Source organism: Astyanax mexicanus, chromosome 15, assembly GCF_023375975.1.
Source record: "Astyanax mexicanus isolate ESR-SI-001 chromosome 15, AstMex3_surface, whole genome shotgun sequence".
NCBI classification, from domain to species: Eukaryota; Metazoa; Chordata; class Actinopteri; order Characiformes; family Acestrorhamphidae; genus Astyanax; species Astyanax mexicanus.
The window spans coordinates 26,340,727-26,363,951 of record NC_064422.1 but is presented as its reverse complement, the minus strand read 5'-3'; the positions used below and the strand labels follow the sequence as shown (position 1 = coordinate 26,363,951).

General features: G+C 37.7%; 3 protein-coding genes across 5 annotated transcripts in view; all 3 read left to right on the top strand.

Annotated features, from left to right (window-relative positions):
• The window catches only part of plcd3b (phospholipase C, delta 3b), a 29,639-nt gene extending 24,165 nt beyond the window's left edge, over window positions 1–5,474 (top strand). For both annotated transcript variants that reach the window (XM_007234072.3, XM_007234070.3), the window contains exon 15: window positions 1,851–5,474. In XM_007234072.3, coding sequence (XP_007234134.2) covers window positions 1,851–1,975 — 125 coding nt within the window. In that variant the 3' untranslated portion in view covers window positions 1,976–5,474. The remainder of the gene's footprint in view (window positions 1–1,850) is intronic.
• A 2,407-nt stretch (window positions 5,475–7,881) lies between these two features.
• nmt1b (N-myristoyltransferase 1b) lies at window positions 7,882–16,134 on the top strand. The gene is made up of 12 exons (XM_007234067.4): window positions 7,882–7,990; window positions 8,075–8,180; window positions 8,361–8,505; window positions 9,490–9,608; window positions 9,810–9,901; window positions 10,180–10,296; window positions 11,404–11,574; window positions 11,761–11,869; window positions 13,123–13,293; window positions 14,281–14,448; window positions 15,519–15,656; window positions 15,793–16,134. Exons 1-12 carry the CDS (start codon window positions 7,953–7,955, stop codon window positions 15,811–15,813), a joined length of 1,395 nt encoding a protein of 464 aa, XP_007234129.3. The 5' UTR covers window positions 7,882–7,952; the 3' UTR covers window positions 15,814–16,134.
• A 2,020-nt stretch (window positions 16,135–18,154) lies between these two features.
• The window catches only part of svild (supervillin d), an 88,244-nt gene continuing 83,173 nt past the window's right edge, over window positions 18,155–23,225 (top strand). For both annotated transcript variants that reach the window (XM_022668856.2, XM_022668854.2), the window contains exon 1: window positions 18,155–18,555. The gene's annotated coding sequence lies outside the window, so the exon portion shown is untranslated. The remainder of the gene's footprint in view (window positions 18,556–23,225) is intronic.

The window sequence follows — 23,225 nt, the reverse complement described above, 5'->3', positions numbered from 1 at the left end:
TCCCCTGCAGATAAATCGCATTGGTAGAATCTGGAGAGCCCTGACATTTAAATGAGGCATTAATAACTTTAAAACTGCACAAGAATTTATCTGCAGGGGCAAAATATGCCCCGTATCATCCATTCTAAAGCATGTTTGGAGTAACTGCACAAAATTACTGGATCTCAGAAAGCTGCGGGAGAGTGGAGGTGGACTATTCAACAAAGGTTAGTACTCTTTATCATGTTTTACTACACCAAAAGTCCATTTTGCACTGGAGTTCTCCTTTAATACTTGGGTACACTACACAAGAGACTGGGTATTTTGCACTTTTCCAGAATTTAATGGCAAATGGAAAAAAGTATTTCACACACAAACAAACTGAACGCACCCCAAATAACATGCCTCGCGTTACCTTGTAGACACAGAGTAAAGATGGACATGGATGAAGCAGCTTGTATCTGCTTCACCATTTAAGGTGGAATGTAAAATTAGAAACTGCCTTTTAAGATGCCAGCTGACGCTTCATACAGTGGTAGTTGAAAACTTTTAAACACATTTGAGCACAAAAAGTCAACACCAGTAAGTAGGTAAACTACACTGTAACACTGGCTTTGATAGATAGTACTATACACCGTAGACTATGTAGTAATAGACCGTTTTTTTTTTTTTTAATAATGGGTAAGTAATGTCTTTCCTGTTTTCTAAGTGTTATCTCTGGATAATTATTTCAGAGTAAATAATTACAAGGATACTGTGTTTTATACACTTCTCCTGATTACGAACAGCTGAAGCTGATCATAAAAGAAGCACCCAGGAGGTCTCACCACACAGCAAGAGCAAGGATGTCCAATCTTATTGGAAAAGTGACTGTGGGTCAAAGTGACGATGTGGCTGCAAGTTTTTTTTATTCCAGCCCAGCAGAAACACTGCTATGGGTTGTTGTTTAGTGTGAAAATTTGCCTCCACACTGGTCCTTGGCAATAAGGTTTGATATCTCTGGTCTATAAGTTTGGCATGGTTCTGCAGTTTTGGTCCTCTAGTTTCTCCCCAGGCTGAGAGTATAGTATAATAGATGGAAACATGCTTAAAACAGTCAGTTTGTATTAGAACAGTGCAAATCACTGAACAAAATTGTAGCACGCATTAAACAACAGCCAGTAGGCTTAGAGATACAGTTGTGAATGTTGTTGTTTCCATCTAGTGGCCAGGGTGGGTAATGCACCTTCATTTTTCTTATTATTGCCTGGAAAATCACCAGGCCTAAATTATTTTACCTTGAGATAATTATCCTGGGATTAATTCTGGATAATTATCTCAAGATAAATATTTGAGCTAACCCATCCACTAAGAATTTTTCTAATCACATGCAATGCTTCTGACACTAGGCACATGCTTCCCTTTTGTACCTGTGAAGTCAGCCACCTCTTTTTGTACTGCTGCATCACTAGGTATCCGTACTGCTCTGAGGAAAGCACTAGATCCCAGGCTCTGATGAAACAAAGGAGCTAGAAGGCCTACCTCATTGTTTAGATCAGCAAGGGATGTTTTCTTGTACCAACTACCACTTTCATTTATTTATTTATTTATTTATTTTCTTTCTTTTTTATTGGAGAAGTCCATCCAAGAAAAACAGAGACTACAAAAACTTCCATTATGCTCACAATGTCCATACAATGTCGCACAGCTGTCTCAATAATGTTGTGAAAAATAAAAAAACAACGATAATACAATTCATGTTTCAAGTTAGATACAGTATTGAGAAAATATTCCCCTTACAATTTAACAGTCTTATTTATGACTGTTAATTTCCCTATGATGACCAACTAACACTTTTAAATAAGATTTCTAACTAAATCTTCCTTCTGCAGGTTACAGACATGTGCGGCTGCTGAGGGCCGACGGTTCCAGCCTCTCTCCTGCCAGCCTCTTCATTCATGTGAAGATTACACCTAATTACGGTAGCCCCAAGCACGCTGCATCGCCCAAAGCCTAGAAGAACCCAGGAAGTCCAGTCATGGTGCTCCTGAAAATTCTGATGAAAGTTCTGATGTGTAATGTGCAGGTCACTGTTCGTTCTTTGAATGAACGCTCAGTGAAGTTACTCAGTGATAGACCAAATAGAACAAGCTTGGGAGAATGTTCACAACAGAAAACAGGTCATCAGGTCTGGATGAATAAAGCCAAAGGCTTATTTCAGGTACTAGCATGCATCAAGGGTGTTGAATGCATGAATAAAAGGGATTTAAAATAGGTCAAAGTATTTATGATACAGTTATGTAATATATCTTTAGAAATGCTGAAGCAATAGAGTAGATCTTCTAGGTATTTTTTTTCTTATAATGTAGCAAATATTTTAAATGTAGCTTATACTAACTGTCTTACTATCATTTTTTAGGCTTATTCTTCTTGCTATGCAGCTGAAAGACTATAAAGGATATGTGACTCTAAAAGAATTCAGCCAAAACACATTTATGTACTTTTCCCAGAAGTGTAGTCTGCCAGCCAAGATGATGCACTGGAGCTAAGAGGCTAATGCAGCTAACATGTAATGGAAGCTTATAAAAGCCTGGCTAGCATTATATGAACTGCATGCAGTCTGTACTGCATGCTGTGCTGAGAGGGACATTTGTACAGACACTATTACTATTACTATATAAACACTAATATAACTTTATCTATGCAATATAAAGCTTTACTGATGTAAGAAGGGACTTTGTGTACATTAGATTGTTTTGCCAAACTATTATTTGAAACAATGATGTGCTTTAACTGAACAGTACATTTATGCAGCCTTTATAACAGTGAGGCATGCCTAGAACCTAGTTTTAGCTGGGAGTTTTCAGGACTGTGTTTTTGTGTATGTTCAGCCTTTGCCCTTATTTTTTCACAGGGAGAGACAAATACCTTTAAAAAACAAAAAGATTGCTGACTAAGAAGCAATCTAAGACAATCTGCTTCACCTTTAGCAAACATGACTTAAAAGTGCAAGTGTAAGTAAGTAGTCAGTGGATGTTTAAAAAAAGTACTGTATAAATGTACAGACAATAGCATTTTCAAGCCAAATGTAAATCAGGCTACAGCTCAAACTAATGAACCTGAGCTGTTTATTATTAGTGTACAGAGAAAGCCTGCTGGGTAACTGCAAATCAGTAACATTACCCTACCAAGGAAAATGTGATAAAGAGAAAGAGGTGTGGGAGTGTAGCAGGAAGAGTAATGGGTTGCTTAGTACTTTATCAGGTTTTATTTTCTTATTTCTGTCTGTTTATCTGATATACAGATGTTAAGGCATTGCTGGCCAGAGAGTTCATTTCCATTGTTATTTTAGCAATGTAAGCAACCTCAGCACTGTGCAAAAATGAGAAGAGGATTTCTGTTGTTTATAAAGCATATTAGCCTTTTTTTTTGCAAAACCAAGCTACAACTATTACACAGAACTATTCTACAGCTCTTTAAAAAATTAGGAGACCACTTCAATTTCTGAATCAGTTTCTCTGATTTTGCTGTTTATACTTATATTATTGAGTAAAATAAACATTGTTGTTTTAATCTATAACCTACAGACAACATTCCTCCCAAATTCCAAATATTGTCATTTAGAGCATTTATTTGCAAAAAATGAGAAATGGCTGAAATAACAAAAAAAGATGCGGAGCTTTCAGACCTCAAATAATGCAAAGAAAACAAGTTTGTATTCATAAAGTTTTAAGAGTTCAGAAATCAATATTTGGTGGAATAACCTTGGTGTTTAATCACAATTTTTATGTATCTTGGCATGTTCTACTCCACCAGTCTTACACACTGCTTTTGGATAACTTTATTCCACTCCTGGTGCAAAAAATCAAGCAGTTTAGTTTGGTTTGATGTCTTGTGATCATCCGTCTTCCTCTTGATTATATTCCAGAGATTTTCAATTTGGTAAAACCAAAGAAAGTCATCATTTTTAACTGTTCTCTTATTTTATAGCTTTATATGTATATACATCAACTGCTATTTACAGTAATGTACAAAATGTGATTATTTTTTAAGTTATTTTTAACTGTGATATGCCTTAATGCCTCAAATACCATGTAGCAGGTTGGATACTAGCCATAAAATACTAGTCTGTGTAAAGTATGGGTAGGTGATATAAAAAATGTATATTACAATTTATAAAGACATTTTCTCAATACACACTATTATTGCGATACTCATGATCATAGACAAATAGCTGCAGATTCTTAACCCTTGTGTGGTGTTTGGGTCTGTGGGACCCATTTTCATTTTTCGTCAAATGATACTAAAAAAAGATTTTTTCTAACTCAAACTCATTGGCATTGGCTCATTTTTTGTGAAAAACACATATATCAAAACACATTTTCGATAATCACACACTGTACCCCCCCTACACATTTATATTACATACAGTATGTTTGGCCAAGGGCTAATAAACATTGCTTCATTTGTAAATTTGAAACTAAACACATTTTCTACTCATATCTTGAGTTTAATTCATTTTCTTTTACATTTTATTAAAAAACTAATAAAAAAAAGAGTAGCACTTTTTGAAAGATATGTAACATAAGAAAGGTAAAGGGCAAATATTAACCATGTAAGCTGTTTATATTGCTTGCAATTTAGGTGAAGCAAGCATGTGTAAAGCATTTTAATGTAAAATTGCTTAATTTTGCTGAATTAAATACAAGTAACAAAGTAAACGAGTAACAAAATTATGAACACCACACAAGGGTTAAAAGCTACTATTTTAAAAAGTGGTTTATATTCTAAATTTGCTGCACTTCATCCTGATAAACAAGACTATTTATTAAATAGAATTCTTTAAACACTGATAATAATCACAAAATGCTCAGGAGAATGCATCGTGCTTCACAAAATCTCACAGTACAATAAAATATGGTCAAGTTGCCCATCCCTAGTGGTAATTTTATTTAAAAGTATTTTGGTCAAACTGTGAAAATATATTAAGATTATTTTAAATACAATTTTCCAAAACATTTTTTTCATTTTAGAGAAAATAATAAACTAATAGATTATTAACACTTAGCAGGTTTTTCACTTAACATTACAGTTGCTATTTATTGAATATGCTTTACAAATTTCAGAAAGCTCTGAAGTTTCATTTTAATGCTTACTGGTCATGCTGACTTACAAACACAGTCATGTTTACACTCACCAGTATTTCCCTAACAGCTGCATAAAACTCTATAGGTAGTACTCACTTACTGTTAGTCTGTGTTGTAGACGATCTCTCATTTTCTCATTTAATATTTCCTTTACTTTTTATGATACACTCATTTTATACCTATAACAAACTAGTGTCATTCATCACAGATGCTATGAAAAGTAAAAAAATTCTTTGGCACTTTAGAGGTATTCAGATCATACTGTGTGTTGTATTTGCCAATATCCTGCTATGTTGTAATATGTCTGTCATGTGTGTTGGTCTTAAAGAGCAATTCTGGCATCTTTTTGCAAAAAAAAAAAAACAATAATGGTAAAAATGGAAACAATGGCTTATTTGCACTGTCATAAATTTATGCTAAAATATTTGTCTAAACTGCACTTATTCTCGTGTATGACATCACATAAGGGAATCTTTCCTGCTGCCTGTTTGTGTGAAATAAATTCTGCCTGTAAAATGTCATTTTAATGTAATGTCAAATATTACTTCTCTCCAGACATTCAAATAAACCTCTTTTGACCTAAAGTCAAAAAATGGTTAAAGGAGTGTTTCTGAATTCACCAACTGTATATCAGCTTTTTTGTTGCTACCCACCGGTTTGTGCCCACCCACCATTGTCTTGGTCACGCTACAAGTTTTCTCACAACCACAGGCTTCTGCCCAGCCACAGGTTACTGCCCAGCTACTGGTTTCTGCCCAGCTACCGGTTTCTGCCCAGCTACCGGTTTCTGCTCTGTCTTAAGTTTCGCACAGGTTTCTGCCCAGGCACAGCTTTTTGTGCAGATACAGGTTTATACTCAGCCACAGACTGTGCATCAAGTTTCTGTCCTGCTGTTTTCACACAGCCACGTTTCTGCCCAGCCACAGGCTTCTGCCCAGCAACAGACTGCGTCCGGTTTCTTTCCCACCATGCACCATACTTTTTACACCCAGCAACTGAGTGTGCATCAGGTTACAGCCATGACACAAATTTTAGTACAGCCACAGGCTTTTGCCCAGCCACAGGCTTCTTTGTTGCCATCCACCAGTTTCTGCTCTGCCACAAGTTTCTGCCCAGCCACAGACTGTGCATCAGGTTTCTGCCCCGCCATATGTTTTGCACAGCCACAGGCTTCTGCCCAGCCTCAGATTTCCACCTAACCAATGACTGTGCATCAGGTTTCTGCCTGCCACAGACTGTGCATCAGGTTTTTGCCCTGCCATACATTTTATGCCTAGCCACAGACTGCCCATCAGGTACCTGTTCATCCATATTTTTTCACACAGCAAAAGCTTCTGCCCAGGCACAGACTGTGTATCAGGTTTCTGCCCATACATAGGTTTTTACACAGTCACAGGATTTTGCCTAGCCACAGAGTGTGCATCAGATATCTGCCGAGCCACAATATTCCACACAGCCACAAGCTTCTGTTCAGCCACAGACATCAGGAATCTGCCTTGCCACGAGTTTTCGCACAGGCACAGGTTTGTGCCCAGTCACAGCTTTTTTACCCATCTTCAGATTTCTGACCTGCCACAGACTGTGCATCGGGTATCTGCCCCGCCACAAGTTTTCTCACAGCCATAGGCTTCTGCTCAGCCACAGGATTCTGCACAGTGACACTGTGCATATGGTTTCTGCCCCGCCATAAGTTTTTGCCAAGCCGCAGGCTTATGCCAGTCACAGACTGTGCATCAGGTTTCTGCCCCATCATAAGTTTTCGGACAGCCACAAGCTTCTGCCCAGCCACAGGCTTCTTTGTTGCCACCCGGCTGTAATATTATCTGTTATGAATTTTTACCACTAATTATAAATTACGTGGAGATCTAAATACTGACTAGTAAATTGGGCTAGTCATATATTTTAATTAATATACTAATTTAAAGTTTACTCATTCGATAAGAATTATTTACATTTAATAAGTAAAAATTCCAGATACAGATATCAATAATGACTATTTACTAGTGTAAATCATAATTTCAGCTACCTATAATTACTTGTTTATTAATAGAAACTATAGTTCCAAATAATTTTCACTTGTAAAAAGTCAATTTAATTAGTACAAATGCTAGTTTAAGTTGGCTTTAATGTAGTTTTATAATGTATTATAGTAATAATATAGTGCATTAAGAATATGTGCTGTTTTATATCTCTATAATATGATTTTAGAAATCCACAATTCGTTTTTATTTTGGGTTTGTCACAAGTAAAGCATAAACATGGTTTAGATTTGTGAAATAAAATCAGATGAAAAAACAATACAGTGTGTTCCAAACTTTAAATGTGTATAAATTTCCTTTTTTAGGCCCAGTGCAGGATATGTGTAATACTTTAAATTATGTTAGAATTGTTGACCTTCAAGATCATGATTACCTGCTACCCTCTTAAAAAGGAAATGTAACCTGCTAGTAAATGCTTGAGTGAAACAAAATGAGTTAAATGAACCTTAAAAGGGGCAGCAGGGCCCTCTGGTGCAGAGGAAGTAGTTTTCTTCCTGTTATGTAGGATTAACAGTATTTGAGCTGCTGAAACCGGTTAATTGTCCAGAGCAGAATTAAAGCCTAAGTATTAACAATAGATATCCATTAACCCTTGGAATGTTCTAGTCTAAACTGTAAAAGGTCCTCACAGCATCTGCAGTATTTAGTTCAGATAGCAGAAGGGTGGGGTGGGTAAAGATGGTCTCTAAAACCTGGGCGGTCCCTCCTCAACCCCACTGCAGTGTGAGATAAGGCCCTCTTTAACTCATTACACACATACACACTCTGACAACGTTGGCAGAGAGGTGCCTGACCAGAGACTGTTCCAATGCCTGAAAACACAGATATGGCTGAGCAACAAAGCCCGTAACTATTCGGTTTGAATCCTCACTTTTTCTCCTTCTCTATGATAGTTTGTGTTGGTAACTGATGTCTGTGTCTCTTTTATAGTGAGAAAATCTCAGAGGGTTCTGATGCTGGAAAAAAGCAAAAGAAACCAAAGAAGAACAAGGGTGAAGCCTGGGCTATGGAGGGACCAAGGGATCCCTTTAAATTGGTAAGATTTCATAGACACCCGATGAATGATTTCAATTCCAAATAATCAAAAGAAAATCTATTTAATTGATGTTTTGTTGTCCCAGAACTGATTTTTTCCAGGCTACAAATCAGAAGGCCCATCCTGCCACACTTGAAAATAATAACCTATATCATGTTTGCTGATATCTCCGTCATTTAGCTGGATGCTCTCCCTGAAGAAAAGCAGCAGGAAATCCAGAGAGCTCTGCACCTCTTCTCTCTGGGTCAGGGTCCTCCCAAGAACCTGCAGGATGCCCGCAAACACAACTTCCGCTTCTGGAACACTCAGCCCGTCCCTAAGCTAGGTAAAGACCTATAATGTTTGTCAGCCTTTCTCATGTTACTGACTATATACTTTGAATTTTGATTTAAAATGAGAATTTGTTGTTACAGCAGACCCTGAATGGAATGATATACTTTCTATACAAAAATGTCTGAGTTGTGGTCAGAGCATAATTGCTTTTGGTCAAATCCTTGTCCTTATTGTGGAGTTTTCAATAAACCATATAAAACAAGCAAGCTCAGAATGGTTCAAACAAACGTAAGAAAAAAAAAAAAAAAAAAAAATATATATATATATATATATATATATATATATATATATATATATATATATATATATATATATTTGGCAACCATTTCACAGTGTTTGGGTTTGTAAGGTTAAAATGCATCTTAAAAACTAATTTACAGGATAAATATTGTTTGAAAAACACTCTATGTGATGCCATGTGAGAACCACTTTTGGTTAAAAAAAATGTTTGTAATAGAAATGTGAAGAATCTTTACAGGTTCTTTAAGTGTTTGAAAGAAATGTTTTTCACACTTTAAGAAAATGGTTCTTGTATAGCATTGCTCAAAGAACCTTTTGTAGCATCTACATTTTTAAGAATGTAAACCCATACTGCCCAAATAAACAGTGCAGACTATGCACGCTGCGTTCTGGGGCATAGAAAATGCTTTGAACATTGTGCTGGAGTTCTTGTACCTTCAGCTGATTGCCAAATAAAAAATGAGCATTAATTTAAAGAGAGGAAGAGGCTGATGTGGTGGTGTGGTGTAAATTTTAATTTTATTATGAGAAGGTGAGAGGCATTTCATAGGGTGCATAATAATAATGATGATGAAGAGTTTTGGCATGTTGATTCTCCTGAACTTTATTCATATTTTCATTTTCAGTATAACTGTTGTGAGAACTTAAGTCTTTTGCACATTTATATGATATTTATACAGTACTATAAATTTCAGTTTATTATTAGTTTGACTGAAAGTTCTTGTTTGGATTGAAGATGAGGAGGTGACGACACATGGGCCCATACAGTCAGAGAAGCAGAGCGTTCGGGAGGAGAGTTATTCACTCCCAGAAGGCTTCTGCTGGGACACTCTGGACCTAGGAAATCCTGAACAGGTGAATATCCTAATGGTTTCTTGTTTGTTTTTTTTGCTTCAAAGCACTCCTGGATTTCTGTTTTTGTGAGCATTGACCTCAATTTCAATCTAAACCGCATTATATTTTTGAGTATCTTTATTATCCTGTGTGTGTGTGTGTGTGTGTGTGTGTGTGTGTGTGTGTGTGTGTGTGTGTGTGTGTGTGTGTGTGGTTTTTCAGCTGGGGGAACTGTGTACCTTACTGAATGAAAACTACACAGAAGAGGATGACAACACTCTCCGCAGTCACTACTCCCCTGAGTTTCTGCTGTGGTGAGTGTGGCCACTGGAGGGCAGTGTTGTCTAACTCTGCAGCATGGCTGGATCAGAGCAGTGTTTCCCAAAAGCATCTTAGCAAAAATAATGATTTTTTTTATAAAGGGTTGAGCGAGTATCACACTGAAGACTCTCTCTACTAGTTAAAATGAACAGTAAGATGCTTTTGGGAAACTGGGCCCAGAACAATTATTCTGAGCTAAGAGCTTCATACATTATTCCTATTAATCCTCTTTTTATTATCTCTTCCTCTGCTTCCCACTCCACCATTTAAGGGCTCTGTGCCCTCCAGGTTGGCAGCCTGACTGGCACTGCGGAGTGAGAGTCAACTCCAACAGAAAACTAGTGGGCTTTATCAATGCTATCCCTGCCACTGTTCAAATATATGACACGTAAGTACAAGCTCATTAAACTCTCCAACAATCAAACAGACTGATTTCAGTAGGTTATAAGAATCTATATTTAGTGCATATTTGTTGTTTCCAAATCTTTGTGGCACCACTTTTAAATAATGCATTTAGCTATGCTAATTTTATTGGCACTGAATATGTGAAAATAAATACACAGCTTGTCCAGACCCTGCAGAGAAGTATTGCAATACAATAGAATAGGACTCTTTAGACACTATGCTTAAAGTCAGGCATGGGTTAGAGGGGTATAAAGCCCCTCAGTGCTCAATGAATTGTGTTCTCTGGAATGATGGTGCTCCATCCAGTACTAGGAATGAGTTAGGTTTGGTTGGGTGCAACATAAATTAGAAGAGCATGAACCATCCACCCTCATGCTTAACAGTTGTAGAGCTTTCTTTTTTTTCTGAAATTCTGGAACAATTATTGCAACCCAAAATTTTAGCTTAATAAATGCTGATAACTTGTAAATGGTTGCAAGAAAAGAAAGCTCCACAGTATAAAAGTTGAATCGCACCATCATGTAATTAACATGGCAGTGTTTTGCTTAGAATGACCCATCATCATAAGATTGCGTGTCCTGTCAATGCTGGTCATTTTCATTAAAAGTGCTGTATATGATTCCAGAGAACGACTGTGGTTACTGGAACAGAACAGCAAAACAAAGTAAATCTTTTTTTTGTGTTTCTCCAGAAGCTCATGCCCTCTTCTAATTTTCATAAACTAGACAATACAATACTGATCTTTTCAGGAAAACAGCGGAAATAAGTAAATGTTAAGTTAACGTCCTTTTTTTATATTTTACGTTATTCAAAGGTCTCTCCACTGTCCAAAGTCTTACTAACGTTTACATGTGTCTGCAACCCTGCCCATACTTTTCCAGTGAGCTAGACAAAACTGTAAGGAAGTAACTGTTAATTTTCCAGTGTAGTGGACTAAAAAAATTGATAGATGGGTTGCAATGAATAATTGAAAAACCACAAGTGACTCTTTATGGTAGTTGTTTTGGACACAATGATTAAGAGTAGATATAAGGTAGATGTTTGTATGACATACAAGTACAAGTTCTTCTAATTAAGTTCTTCTCCACAGGGAGAGGAAGATGGTGGAGGTGAACTTTCTGTGTGTTCATAAGAAGCTGCGCTCTAAGCGTGTGGCTCCGGTGCTCATCCGTGAGATCAGCAGGCGGATCCAGAAGCAGGGATTATTCCAGGCCGTCTACAGCGCCAGCGCTGTGCTGCCATCGCCAGTGGCTAGCTGCAGGTACACTACAAATTAGCCACCCCACTGTCCCGGGCCTTCTGTTTACTGTACATACACACCCACTCTTTTGTAAACCCGTCAGCTCTGATGTGGCCTTGTAGACTCTTGTACAGCCTTAATGAAGTCTGGGATTCTGTTCAGGCTAAATTGAGCGTGGGATTTTCTCTCTTTCTCTGGTGTTAACAGGTACTGGCACCGGTCCCTGAACCCCCGCAAGCTGATTGAGCTGAATCTCTCCTCTCTCACCCGTAACATGACCCTGCAGCGCGCGCTCAAGCTGAACCGCCTGCCTGAGGTCAGTACATGTCTTCTGTGCAGTAGAATTGTTTAGGCTGTTTTTAGGCCTCTGTTTAGGCTAAATTATTGCAGTATATCAGTGCGTTGAGTAGTCTGAGTAATTCGCAATTTAATCACAATTTTAATCACAGTTTAATTTGTCGACTAAACAGCAACATACCAAAACACTTTAATTTATACAAACATGTAACTGTGGAAATTAAAACCGACATAATATAAATTTTGCTTTAAAATAACTACTTTAAAATAACTTCTTTAAAATAACGTGTATTTTCGTAATTGGGAGAATAACACCTCTATCTTTGTTGTTTTATGACATTATGATGCTGCAGCACTGGGTAATGTTGGAACGATACATTTTATGCTTGTGAAAAGTTGCGCAACTCAAGTCATATTTGTGTAAAATTCTGTAATTTTACTTCAGCTGTGGTTCTGCATCTGCTGATTTGTATTTACTTCAGTGGTGTAAAATCAGAAAAAGAGCATGACTAGAGTATTAGCATTAGGCAAGTGATGTTTTTCCAACAAAGAGCTTCTGCAGGATATATTTATCCATTTCTCCCCAGTGTGGAGAAAAAGTAATCCATTAAATAAGCTTTGCAGTGCAGTTTTTTTTTTTTAAGACTGGGGGATGGAAGTCCTAGTGTAATATTGCTCAGCACAGACATGTTAGATGTATCAGAGCTGGGTTGCTGCGCTTTTTCTCAGAGCGATTGGGGGAGTTCATAAGAATGGGTAATTGGCCATTTGAATTAAATTAAAGTAAAATTTGAAATCAGTTTCATTGCCCAGTGTGCAAATAATAAAGCAATAAATTCTCATTAGAAAAACAGAAACTATTTTGTTTTAGTATGTTATTTGTATGTTGCAAATGCTGTAGTCACAGTCAGATCTGTATATATGTAAGCTGAATGCTTTTGATATTTCAGCAGAAGTTGATCCCAGAAACGGAACTGAAAAGGTAGCATGTAACTTTTGGCTCATATCAGACAATGTCAAAACGGCTTCCTCCATGACACATTTGTTCATACAGTTTGAAGGGTGCAGCTTGCAGGATTAATACAAAGTTGGGGGGTTATATTATTTCAATTGATGGGTGAATGTCTCATAAGTAACTATTGTCTGACTAGGTGGGGAATCTTTGCTATTATAAAGCTACGGAAGTAGTTTCATTTCAGTTTTCGTTAGTAAGACCTCATATATGTTATAACCTTTGTGGTTTCTCTGTTCACTATTTTCTCTCTTAAACAGGCAACAAAAACTTCTGGCCTGCGCCTTATGGCTCTGGCGGACGTCCCCCAGGTCCAAACTCTGCTGACTGAATATCTCAGAGGCTTCCAACTGTTCCCCATTCTGAACCAGGAGGAAGTTCAGCACTGGTTCCTGCCTAGAGATGGTGTTGTTGATACTTACGTGGTGGAGGTCAGTTCACATCACATATTGGTTGTGAGAAGCTTTTAACAGGAACCTATTTTCACCTTCTTTCTTACTCACTTCTCTATTTTGGTCAGTTCACTGCACTGAAAGGGGAATTAGGCTCTAAGATGTGTTCTGAGTTTGCTGTGGCACACAGTGAGAGTGAAACCACATTACATTACCACATGAAAGACTAAGTGTATCTGCCTTCATCTATTGTAAGCAGTATTTAACCTTAGAAGTGTGGGGTTATTGCTGTCTGTATCTTAAACACTGACATGCCAAAAGTCATGGGGCAGAAACTAGTATTGTGTCCAATGACTTTTACCATGTCCCAGCAAAGGAACTTACCTTTTTGGTTTGTGTGGATCCTCCTGTGTTGAGTGTGGATGTGATTGTTTTTTTCTAATTTTTATCCCATATCTCATTAGGAGTCCCCCTATCACTAGTAATGCCCCAAAACCAGGAGGGTAAAGACTAGCACATGCCTCCTCCAATACATGTGAGATCAGCCACCCTCTTTTTTAAGCTGCTGCTGATGCAGCATTGCTGAGTAGCTTCACAGCGAGCTCGGTTCCGATACATCAGCTCACAGACGCCTTGTGCTGAGTGACATCCCCCTTTGGAGTGATGAGGGGAGAAAGCGCCATCTACCCACCCAGAGAGATCAAGACCAATTGTGCTCTCTCAGGGCTTCAGTAGCTGATGGCAAGCTACATGAACAGGATTCAAACCGGCGATCTCCTGAATGGATGTGATTTCTGACATAATCGCTTGTCTTTTACACAGACAATTCTAGCCAGACACTGCTGGTCACGAGCAAAACCACCCACTGCACTAAATAATCTGTAAAAATATCTCCACTTCAATTCACAAATTCAATTGTGCTGTTGGTTAAAAATGAAGAATATTACAATTAATTTGAACTCTTCTTTTTAAATGAGTTACCCCATACCATGTATGAGGTTTATCATACTTTTGTTGTTCTCGCAGGGCACCGATGGGACTATAACTGCTGTGATGAGTTTTTACACCATGTCCTCCATAGTTCTTAACCACCTTGTCCATCGGAGGCTGAAAGCAGCATACGCTCTCTATGCAGTCACCACAGCAACCCCAGTGCAGCAGATAATGGAGGACATCCTCATCATAGCCAAAGCCGTAAGTCAATAAGTATCAGGGACAATATATTTTGTGAACCTTTATGATGTAGCGGGATATGGTATGGAGTTTATCTATTCATAATAATTGAATTGAATTGTTTGAACAATGGAATAAATCAAATGATACAGTTCCCGCTCTACTCCAAATGCACTGAAGATTCACCAAGACATTGGTGTCCAAAGTTAGCTTCTTTAGTTGTGTTTTGCTGGAACTTCATGGTTAATTCATATGATATAATAATGAAATCATTACACACTTGGCTGAAACCATAGCAATGATCTTAAACCTTGATAGTTCCCATAATACCATGTAAAATCCAACAGATTACTGTTTTTATTTTATTTTTTTCAGGTGGCATGCAAGCCTATGAAAGTACAGCTGCATTCCAAAGCTTAGGCCACAGTTAAAGTAGGATGGGTCTTCGATGGATCTGTGCTTTGAAAACATACTCTCAGACTATTGATCACATATGGAATAGGCTAATACGGCTTAGTGGTGATATTAAAAAAAAAGAAATATGTGCTTTGTGCTTTGTTTTCTGCCATTTTTATAGAAAAGGGTTTTTTTTATGGTGGTTTTGTTCCTTTTTTTTCTTTTATTGTTTAATTGGTGAATACAGGTCCAAACTGTTTAGGAAAATGTTTTCACAGTTTAGACAACAGGATCATGGTTCAGTTGATCCGGGGCACTGTTCACACCTGCTCTTATGGTTAAGGCTAAACTAAAATGTTTGAATTTGAAAGGTTTGAAAGCAGGCACTTAGGCTGGAAATCTTCTTTACGAAATCACAAATAGAGTGTTATTATTATTAACTATGATGTGGTTTAAGACACTGTATGACATTATGTTATTTATTAAACTGGTCAGAAAGGGTCAATGTAACATTTATCATTTTATTTTCTGACTGCTCAAGACTGCTTAAGCTAAGTTTGAAAATAGGTAATTGGGTGTTAAACTATTTATAACTATTAATATTTAATATTTTCTATTTGATATAGTAAAGAAAAAAGGAAAACTGTCAACTTTCATTCCTTTTAATTTACATAATACTTACCATCAACTTTCAGAGAGGATTTGATGTGTTCACTGCTCTGGATGTGCTGGGGAATAAGGGCTTTCTGGAACCTCTGAGGTTCACTGAGGGAGATGTCTGTATGAACTACTACCTCTACAACTGGAAGTGCCCCAGAATAAACCCAGACAAGGTGACCACACTGTTACAAATATTAGCGTGATTGATTCTTGATTTTGTTTGCATTTGCTTATATTTGTATAAAAACAGAGACTTAACTAGTAGTAATGGATCAAGCAAAAATGTAAACACTGCTTCCCCTGTTACAGGTCGGCATGGTGCTCAAGTAAGGGAGACGTTGTGAGTCCTCAGAAGAGAGGTTGCCACTGAATGTGAAGGACTGGAACACTGTGCTGTTAAAACCTTATTCTAGGCACCTCTGTACATGCATAGAATTGGATATCTTATTTTACTCCCAGGTTAAATGTAATGGTGTTGATGATGTTAACAGGAGTCTCAGTAGTGATGGCTGGAATGGAAACATGACATACATATTTAGAGCTAATTTTCTTATCCTTCAAAACCATGTTAATTTTGAATAAATGATTTAGGACATGTTGTCTGTACTTTTTCTTTAATGTAAGGCAAATAAATTAATGTAAGTATAACAAGGACTGTCCATAATTGCAGATGTCAAGCCATATGTTTCTTAGTCACCTATTGATATAATTAAATAATTCACATTCACATTCTGTGGATCTGTTCAGTTCAGGTTAGTCCAAATATCATCTCATCAAACTTTTTTGGTTCACTCTACATTCATAATTGTAAGATACTGGTTTATGTTTTGACTGCAGCTGGAAATGACATTAAAGCTACTATACATGTCTGTAAATATGTTTTCATCAAATCAAGCATATTAAGCATTATGCTACCATCTGTTGATGTAAAATGTTTAATACTACTGTCTGATGAAGGTCTCCCTGAAGTGTATGGAAAACTAGTTAAGGTTAGTTAGTGGTAATAGTGGTGACATAAACAGAATGTGGACTGTCTGAGTTACCTAGGCTTGGGCTGGTAATCTGATTGTGTGTGCACACCCAACACGGAAAGTGGATGATACCATTTGTCATTCTTAATTTTCTGTTTAATAATCTACTTTCTTAGATTTAAGATGTGTAGCTTAGCAGAGACCAAATACCGTTTTAAAAAACAACATTTTAAGACTTTCAGAGACAATGAAGCTAACATTTTAAAAAACAACATTTTTAGCCTATCAGAGACGAAATACCGTTTTAAAAAACAAACACATCTTTCTTTTGCTTGTAGGAGTGCTGGAACTCGTTTTAGGGGTGTTTGAGCCTCCTAAAAGGCTAGCGACACCTTTGATTATCGGTTATGCTGTGTTTACACGACATGCTACCATAGCTTATACATGCACTACCCCTGAAACAACAGCAGATGGTAGCCTAATGCCAGCTCATTGGCACAGTTTGTGGAAGTTTGGGAAAACTACTACTACTCCCACTTTCTCCAAACTCCTACAGTTTCTCTTAACATTTAGGTAGTTCAGTATGGAACTAAAAAAAATAACCCAAAGAAAACAAATAAATAAAGTATATAAGGGTAGTTCATATAGGTAGGGCATATATTAATGAGCTATTTTTCCTAATGCTAACTTTCTAGCTTATCTTTTGCCTAAAGCTTTTTGCCTTTTCCCTAAAACTTACAGACATTACTATGTTAAAGTAATTTCGCCCTCAGTCTGCTACAGTCACAGTTCAGTGGACGTGGCTGTCGCGAGCCCGTCCTTCTCTAAAGGCGGTCACTCAGTTCACAATGTTCAAACTGCACGCGGGCTGAGCGAGCGAGGGGCGGGGCCTCAACTCTCCAACTGACCTGGCGGCTTCGATTCGTTGTGTCATGAATCAGTTCGTTTTGGCGAACTGATTCATTCGAAATATCAAAGTCAATGAATCGAAAAACTTTATATATCATTGCTGTCCAATGAATAACAAGTATACACACTTGACGATTTTTATTTTTCTACATAATTTGAACACACATGCTGACCCTAACACTTAAAATTACCTGATGAATAGACCTAATAGAACTAGTATTCTTTCAATTATTTTCCTATATTTTCCTTCCTTCCAGAAGTAAGGATTTCTATTTATACACGGCCCCTAAAATAGCAGGGAAGAATATATATATATATATATATAGAAGGAGGTCTCCTCCTAAAACTATTTCTTCTAATTTTTCCAACATATTTCTTTATGGGCTTTGTAAAATGCACATATCAGATCTAGAGTTATATAACATTAAAAACAGATATTTTAATTTAATTTTTAATTGTTTGACATTTTTTGTTAATATTAAAAAAATGTTTAATTTCGCAAAACGTGTTTCTGCATATTTGTACAATGTAAAAAAAAGAAGAAAGAAAACACATTGGATGAGAAGAGGTCAGTCCACATTGTAGACTGGTCCTGTAACGTTATATTTTGTATATAATTTTGTAATTAATTTTATTATTGTTATTTTAAGAAGAGTGCTGTTGTAGTTTAGAAGCACTGGACGTGTAAACCTGGGGTCTCTTTAGGACTTGTGAATCGACTCGTCGTGTTCAATCAAAATGAACCGACTCAAAAGAATCGGTACGCTGTAGAGTTCGTTGTACTTCACTCCGCTTGCAGTGGCCAGAGTCTCACACTCAGGCGTGTTTACGTGTGTGTGTGAGTCTGACGGAAGTTTGTGGCTTTTATTCAGTCTTCTCTGGAACGGCTCGTCAGTCTCGGGTTTGATTCAGTCGCTCGTTTGTCTCCCGGGTAGATGAGTCGCCTCTCCGCGGATCTTCTGAATCCAAAAACAAAGAGTTTTGCCATCTTTCCACGTGCCTCTTAGTTCTAATGTAGCTTTATTTACAGCAGAGAGAGGGAGAAAGTTTAGTGTTTGGAGTTTTAGTAGAGCAAACAAACAAACAAACAACCGTGCTGCAGTCTCCTGGATAAAGAGGGGAAATCGGTTCGCCTTCACTTCCATGGAGTTCACCAGCAACTGTGCGCCAGATTTGAATACAGCCTGAACAGGTAAGTTACGTCTGTCCCACCCCACCCTACCAACCCCACCTCACCAACAAGACTAGCTGTAGGTTACTGTTGAACTGCAGTACTTCCTACAGTACAGTATTCAGCAGTGCACCCCAGACCCACTGTCTGTGTTCTCTCTCTAAACATCTTTCAGTAATGTGTAAAGACTGTGTGAAGTGGTTGACCACTAAGGCTTGTGATCTTCTGATGTAAACACATGTGAGATGGGACTCAGGTGCTGTAGCTTATGTCTGGTCATGTTGTTTTTTTTGCATGTGAGAGAGAGTATGTGTGTGTGTGTGCTGAAGTTTGTATGACTGTATTCATATTATAAACCGCAGCTTCTTTCTCAGTGAGGTCATGCGGAATGAAGATCCTCATTTTCATCACACACACATTCAAACAAGAATAACTAATTGGTGGTAACAGACTGTCACTCAGGTGCTGCTGGCAAGGGTACATCTTTACTGTAATTGAGTTTATAGTGGTTCATAACTTTACTCTGCTTTTTTTTTTTACCCTTTACTTTTTTATGGTATATTGCCTTCATACACTTCATAAAATTGTTCTTCAATCTCGACTGTCTGCCTGCAGCTAAGAAAAGAAAAGCTTTAGAAAAACGAGTCAATCAGAAAAAGCACAAGGGTCTACGTCAGCCCGTGAATTAGTATTAGTATTGAACCCAGGCTGAAGCATAGCTGACACTGTCTCGTCAGCTAAAGAGCTTATAGCTCTGTTTGTACCAGCTAGCTACTGTTAGCTATTTTGTATAAGTAACTATAGATTTTCATGGGATCTCCTGTGGATTCCACATTTTACAGAGGCATTAAATATACACTAGGTAGCACTAGTTTTGACAAGGTAGCACAGAACAGAACAGAACACCGGTGCTTTGACGTGGTGAAATTACCCAAGCACCAAATCACTAAGTCTGAGACAAGAGTATAGTAGCATTAGTTTAGCTTAAAGAAGCGTTATCAATGCCGCGAAGGAGCAGCGTCGCTCAGCAGCGCAACTCTTACCTCTTGGTAATTCTGAGTATCTGAAGTCAAGTAAAGTTCAAGGGTTAAATTTACCTAGCACTCAGTGCTATATCTTTATAACTAAGGCAGTATCTCTGAAAGAAAATTGGCTCTTTTTTAGAGCTAAAAAATTGACTGTGGGGGGGAAGGTAGATGTTCTCTGCTGCAGTGCTGTTAGCCAATCAGAGGTTTGCATGTATGAATATGCATGAACAAGAGACAACTAACTAAAGCAGGGCTATACAGAAACACTGGATCACTTTTTTTTTTTGTAAAATATTTTGCTGCTTACTATGTGTTTGAATACTCATAATGCCCAGAGTACTGGTGCCTCAGTTGTGCATGGCCTTAGAAATATTTACCAGACATATTTACCTGATTGAAGGGGCAGTGCAGGCACTCAGCAGCATCAATTTGGTGGAACGTTTGTAAAAAAATGCTAAGACATCAAGTCTGCAGTTACCCCTGTATCTGTAAGTGTCCTGGCCACTATGGCCATGGGCGTGGTAGTGGGGGGGAAAAAGGGGACCTGACTTCCCATGGCCCAAGTAGGGGGCTATGAAAATCCAGATTTTTTTTTCACTAGAGGCCCACTGACATTGAGAGTGTACAGGGCCCAGAATTTGCTGCTACGCCCCTGACTATGGCAAGTAGAATCCTCAATTAGAATGCCTTTAGTGACATGCATAGCACATAGCCAACTCTCACGCTCAGTGTGATGTACCGTTAGCAACCTGCAGACATTGTGTTTGTGTTTGGTTAGCTTTTAGCCTTGCCTCCACTCTTTCCCCTAGGTTTGGCTTTCTGAAATCTAACTGGTAAAAAAATAAGCTGTTACTTTTCCAAGTGATGTGTGTTTTTAGTTCCTGATTAGTCGTTAGCTAAGGTAGCCCAGTTTTTAAAATACGATCTCTCATTGTAGGACTATTTTGAATTAGCCGTAGTTACCTGTACAGTATCCTTTTCTTCACAGTGTATTCTGTATGAAAACAGCTCAGTAGAGACATACAGCAGGTCACACTGAAGTCATCCTTTTATATAGCAAGAAAAGGCCATGACTGGATGTGGATGAACAACGTCTTCCTTCAGCGTGTGTCTGGGAAAGGCACCTGCAAAAACAAAATAGTGTCTATGATTTGGCAAAGAGTTTGCAGCTTTTTTTCCAGGTGCATTAGCATTAGATATAGGCCACATTCAAAAAGGTCAAGCTAACGACCGAACCAAACGTTTGTGATTTGGGCAGTAAATTGGATTAGGGGCACTTTTACCTACAGTGTGAACACAGCCAGTGTGACAGTTGTGGTTGGAGTGGTATGTGCTTGTGAAAACTGAGCTGTTCTACATATCTAAATATCTATTGTGATAATGCAACTTGGTTAATTAAGTAAAGCTGGTCTGAAGAGTCCATAATAATAAATATTGGATGTTAAATATTGTGGCATCTCTTTTCACCTCAAACTGGTTTAGGCAAAAGCTTGCATATTTAAGTTTTGCCTTTCAGTTAATTTTACAGTACATTTTAATGTAGGTGTACTCAAAAAATGTAGAGCTCATCCTCGATTTGGTAGTCGGTAAATTCCCAGCAGCAGGTTAGAACTTTTGCTTTTGAAAAAATTTAAACATAGCAGTTAGACATAGTATGCCACCCTAGAACACCAAAATTCTGCTGAAAAGTGTCCTTTTTTATCTTTCTTGGATACAGAACATGGTTTTACCACGTAACTGCCTAGTTGTCTGATTACGATATCATAGGTTTGAATTCTGCTTTTGTTCTGGATGTTCTTGTGATTCGTAACTTTTCTTTTTGCCAGTAGCAAGCCCTCGGGTCATTCAGAGGCTGTTGTGAATGCTGAGAGTGTGTGCTGGCAGTCTGACAGTGATGGGATTTTCATTAAGTGTGGATTTTACTGACAAGGTTTAACGGAACTGCGTCCTTGTTTGAGCAACGCATGAGAGGAATGAAGATGGAGCAGCAGACAGAGCTTGAGACATGTTACTCTACAGGGGTTGTAAAGAAACCTGACACTATACACGCTTATGCATCCGCTTACGCCCTCACGTACACACAGAGCTGAATAAAGGGCTGCTGCCTGTTAGACATGCTCCTAAAATGCCTGAGGAGCTCTGACAAGTCCCAGCAGAGACACAAAAGACTAACCTTAGCCAAGTCCTTCTCGCTATTCTTGTTTATTTTGATTCATAATGGAAGAGATGCACAGAGACCTCTTTGTTGTTGGGAAATGAAGTGATTTGGTTCAATTTAGTGAAGCGTTGTTTCTTAATGTTTCCCGTGACTCAGGAGAGAAGTGAGGTCATTTATCTTTCTAACTAGGGGAGCACAACATCTTTGGAATATTTATTTGCCCTTACGTGTGAAAACTGAAGAATTTCATTACACTTCTTGTACACTTTATCACTTTATAAGAACCTTGTGCAGTTACACACGTAATTGACCATGCATTATCTTATTAACTAATCCTGTAGTAGCAGCACATAATACAAAAAAATATATAAATGTAATATTCACATCAAACATCAGAATGGGGGAAATTGTGATTTCTGTTATTTTAATCAGGGCATGATTGTTAGTTCCAGATGGGCTATTTTTTGTATTTATTTATTTATTTTATTTTTTTAGAACTGCTGATCTTTTTGCTATAATCTTCAACACAGAAGTCTCTAGAGTTTACTGGTGCTAAAAAAAGACTTTCACTGATTAACAGTTTTGCTGATAGAAACAAATTTATATTCATAAAGTTTTAAGAGTTCAGAAATCAATATTTGATGGAATAACCCTGGTTTTTAATCACAGTTTTCATGGATCTTGGCACGTTCTCCTCCACCAGTCTCACACACTGCTTTTGGATAACTTTATTCCACTCCTGGTGCAAAAATCCTAGCAGTTCAACTGGTTTGATTGCTTGTGATCCATCTTCCTCTTGATTATATTCCAGAGGTTTTCAATTTGGTTAAATCTATAAAACAGTGGTCTTAAGTGGTCTCTTATTCTTTTTTAAGGCTGTATGAGTGTGTCAGAATGACCAATAGAATCTCAGTCTGTTCTATAGAATCACGTATCACAAAACCTTGCAGGAAATAAAGCAATGCCATGTGTGACAATTTTTTTTTTCTGGAAGAAAAAAAAAAGCAATTCAAATAGTTGCTATAGTTGTGCTCTGATTTGCAGCAAATACACAAGAAAAAGAAAAGAATATGGATGAGAAATAACTTGCATCATGGTTTCCCCTCACTCTGCAGATAGTTGCTACAATAACTTCTAGTTACAACATTTTTACTCTACCAGGCTATTTAGAATCACCTTAATTAAACCTGCTTGATCAGTGGTTCTTAATTCTGGTCCTTAAGTATTGTTGCACATACAGGTTTAGAGATTCACTTGATTCTAACGCACCTAATCCAACTGAAGACCATCGTTAAGACACACTAGGTGTGTTATAGCTGGAAAATACTAACTTCTAAAATACTTTACTAATAATACTAATATTATTTTTTTTTTTTATGATTGGCCCAAGCATTTATAGTATAGAGCTGCTAAAGCCAACTAATATGGTTTGGTTGATTAGACTCTTATGCCTTTATAACGTCTAGTGTAGCCATGGACCATCTCTGGATCACACTGGGGAGATT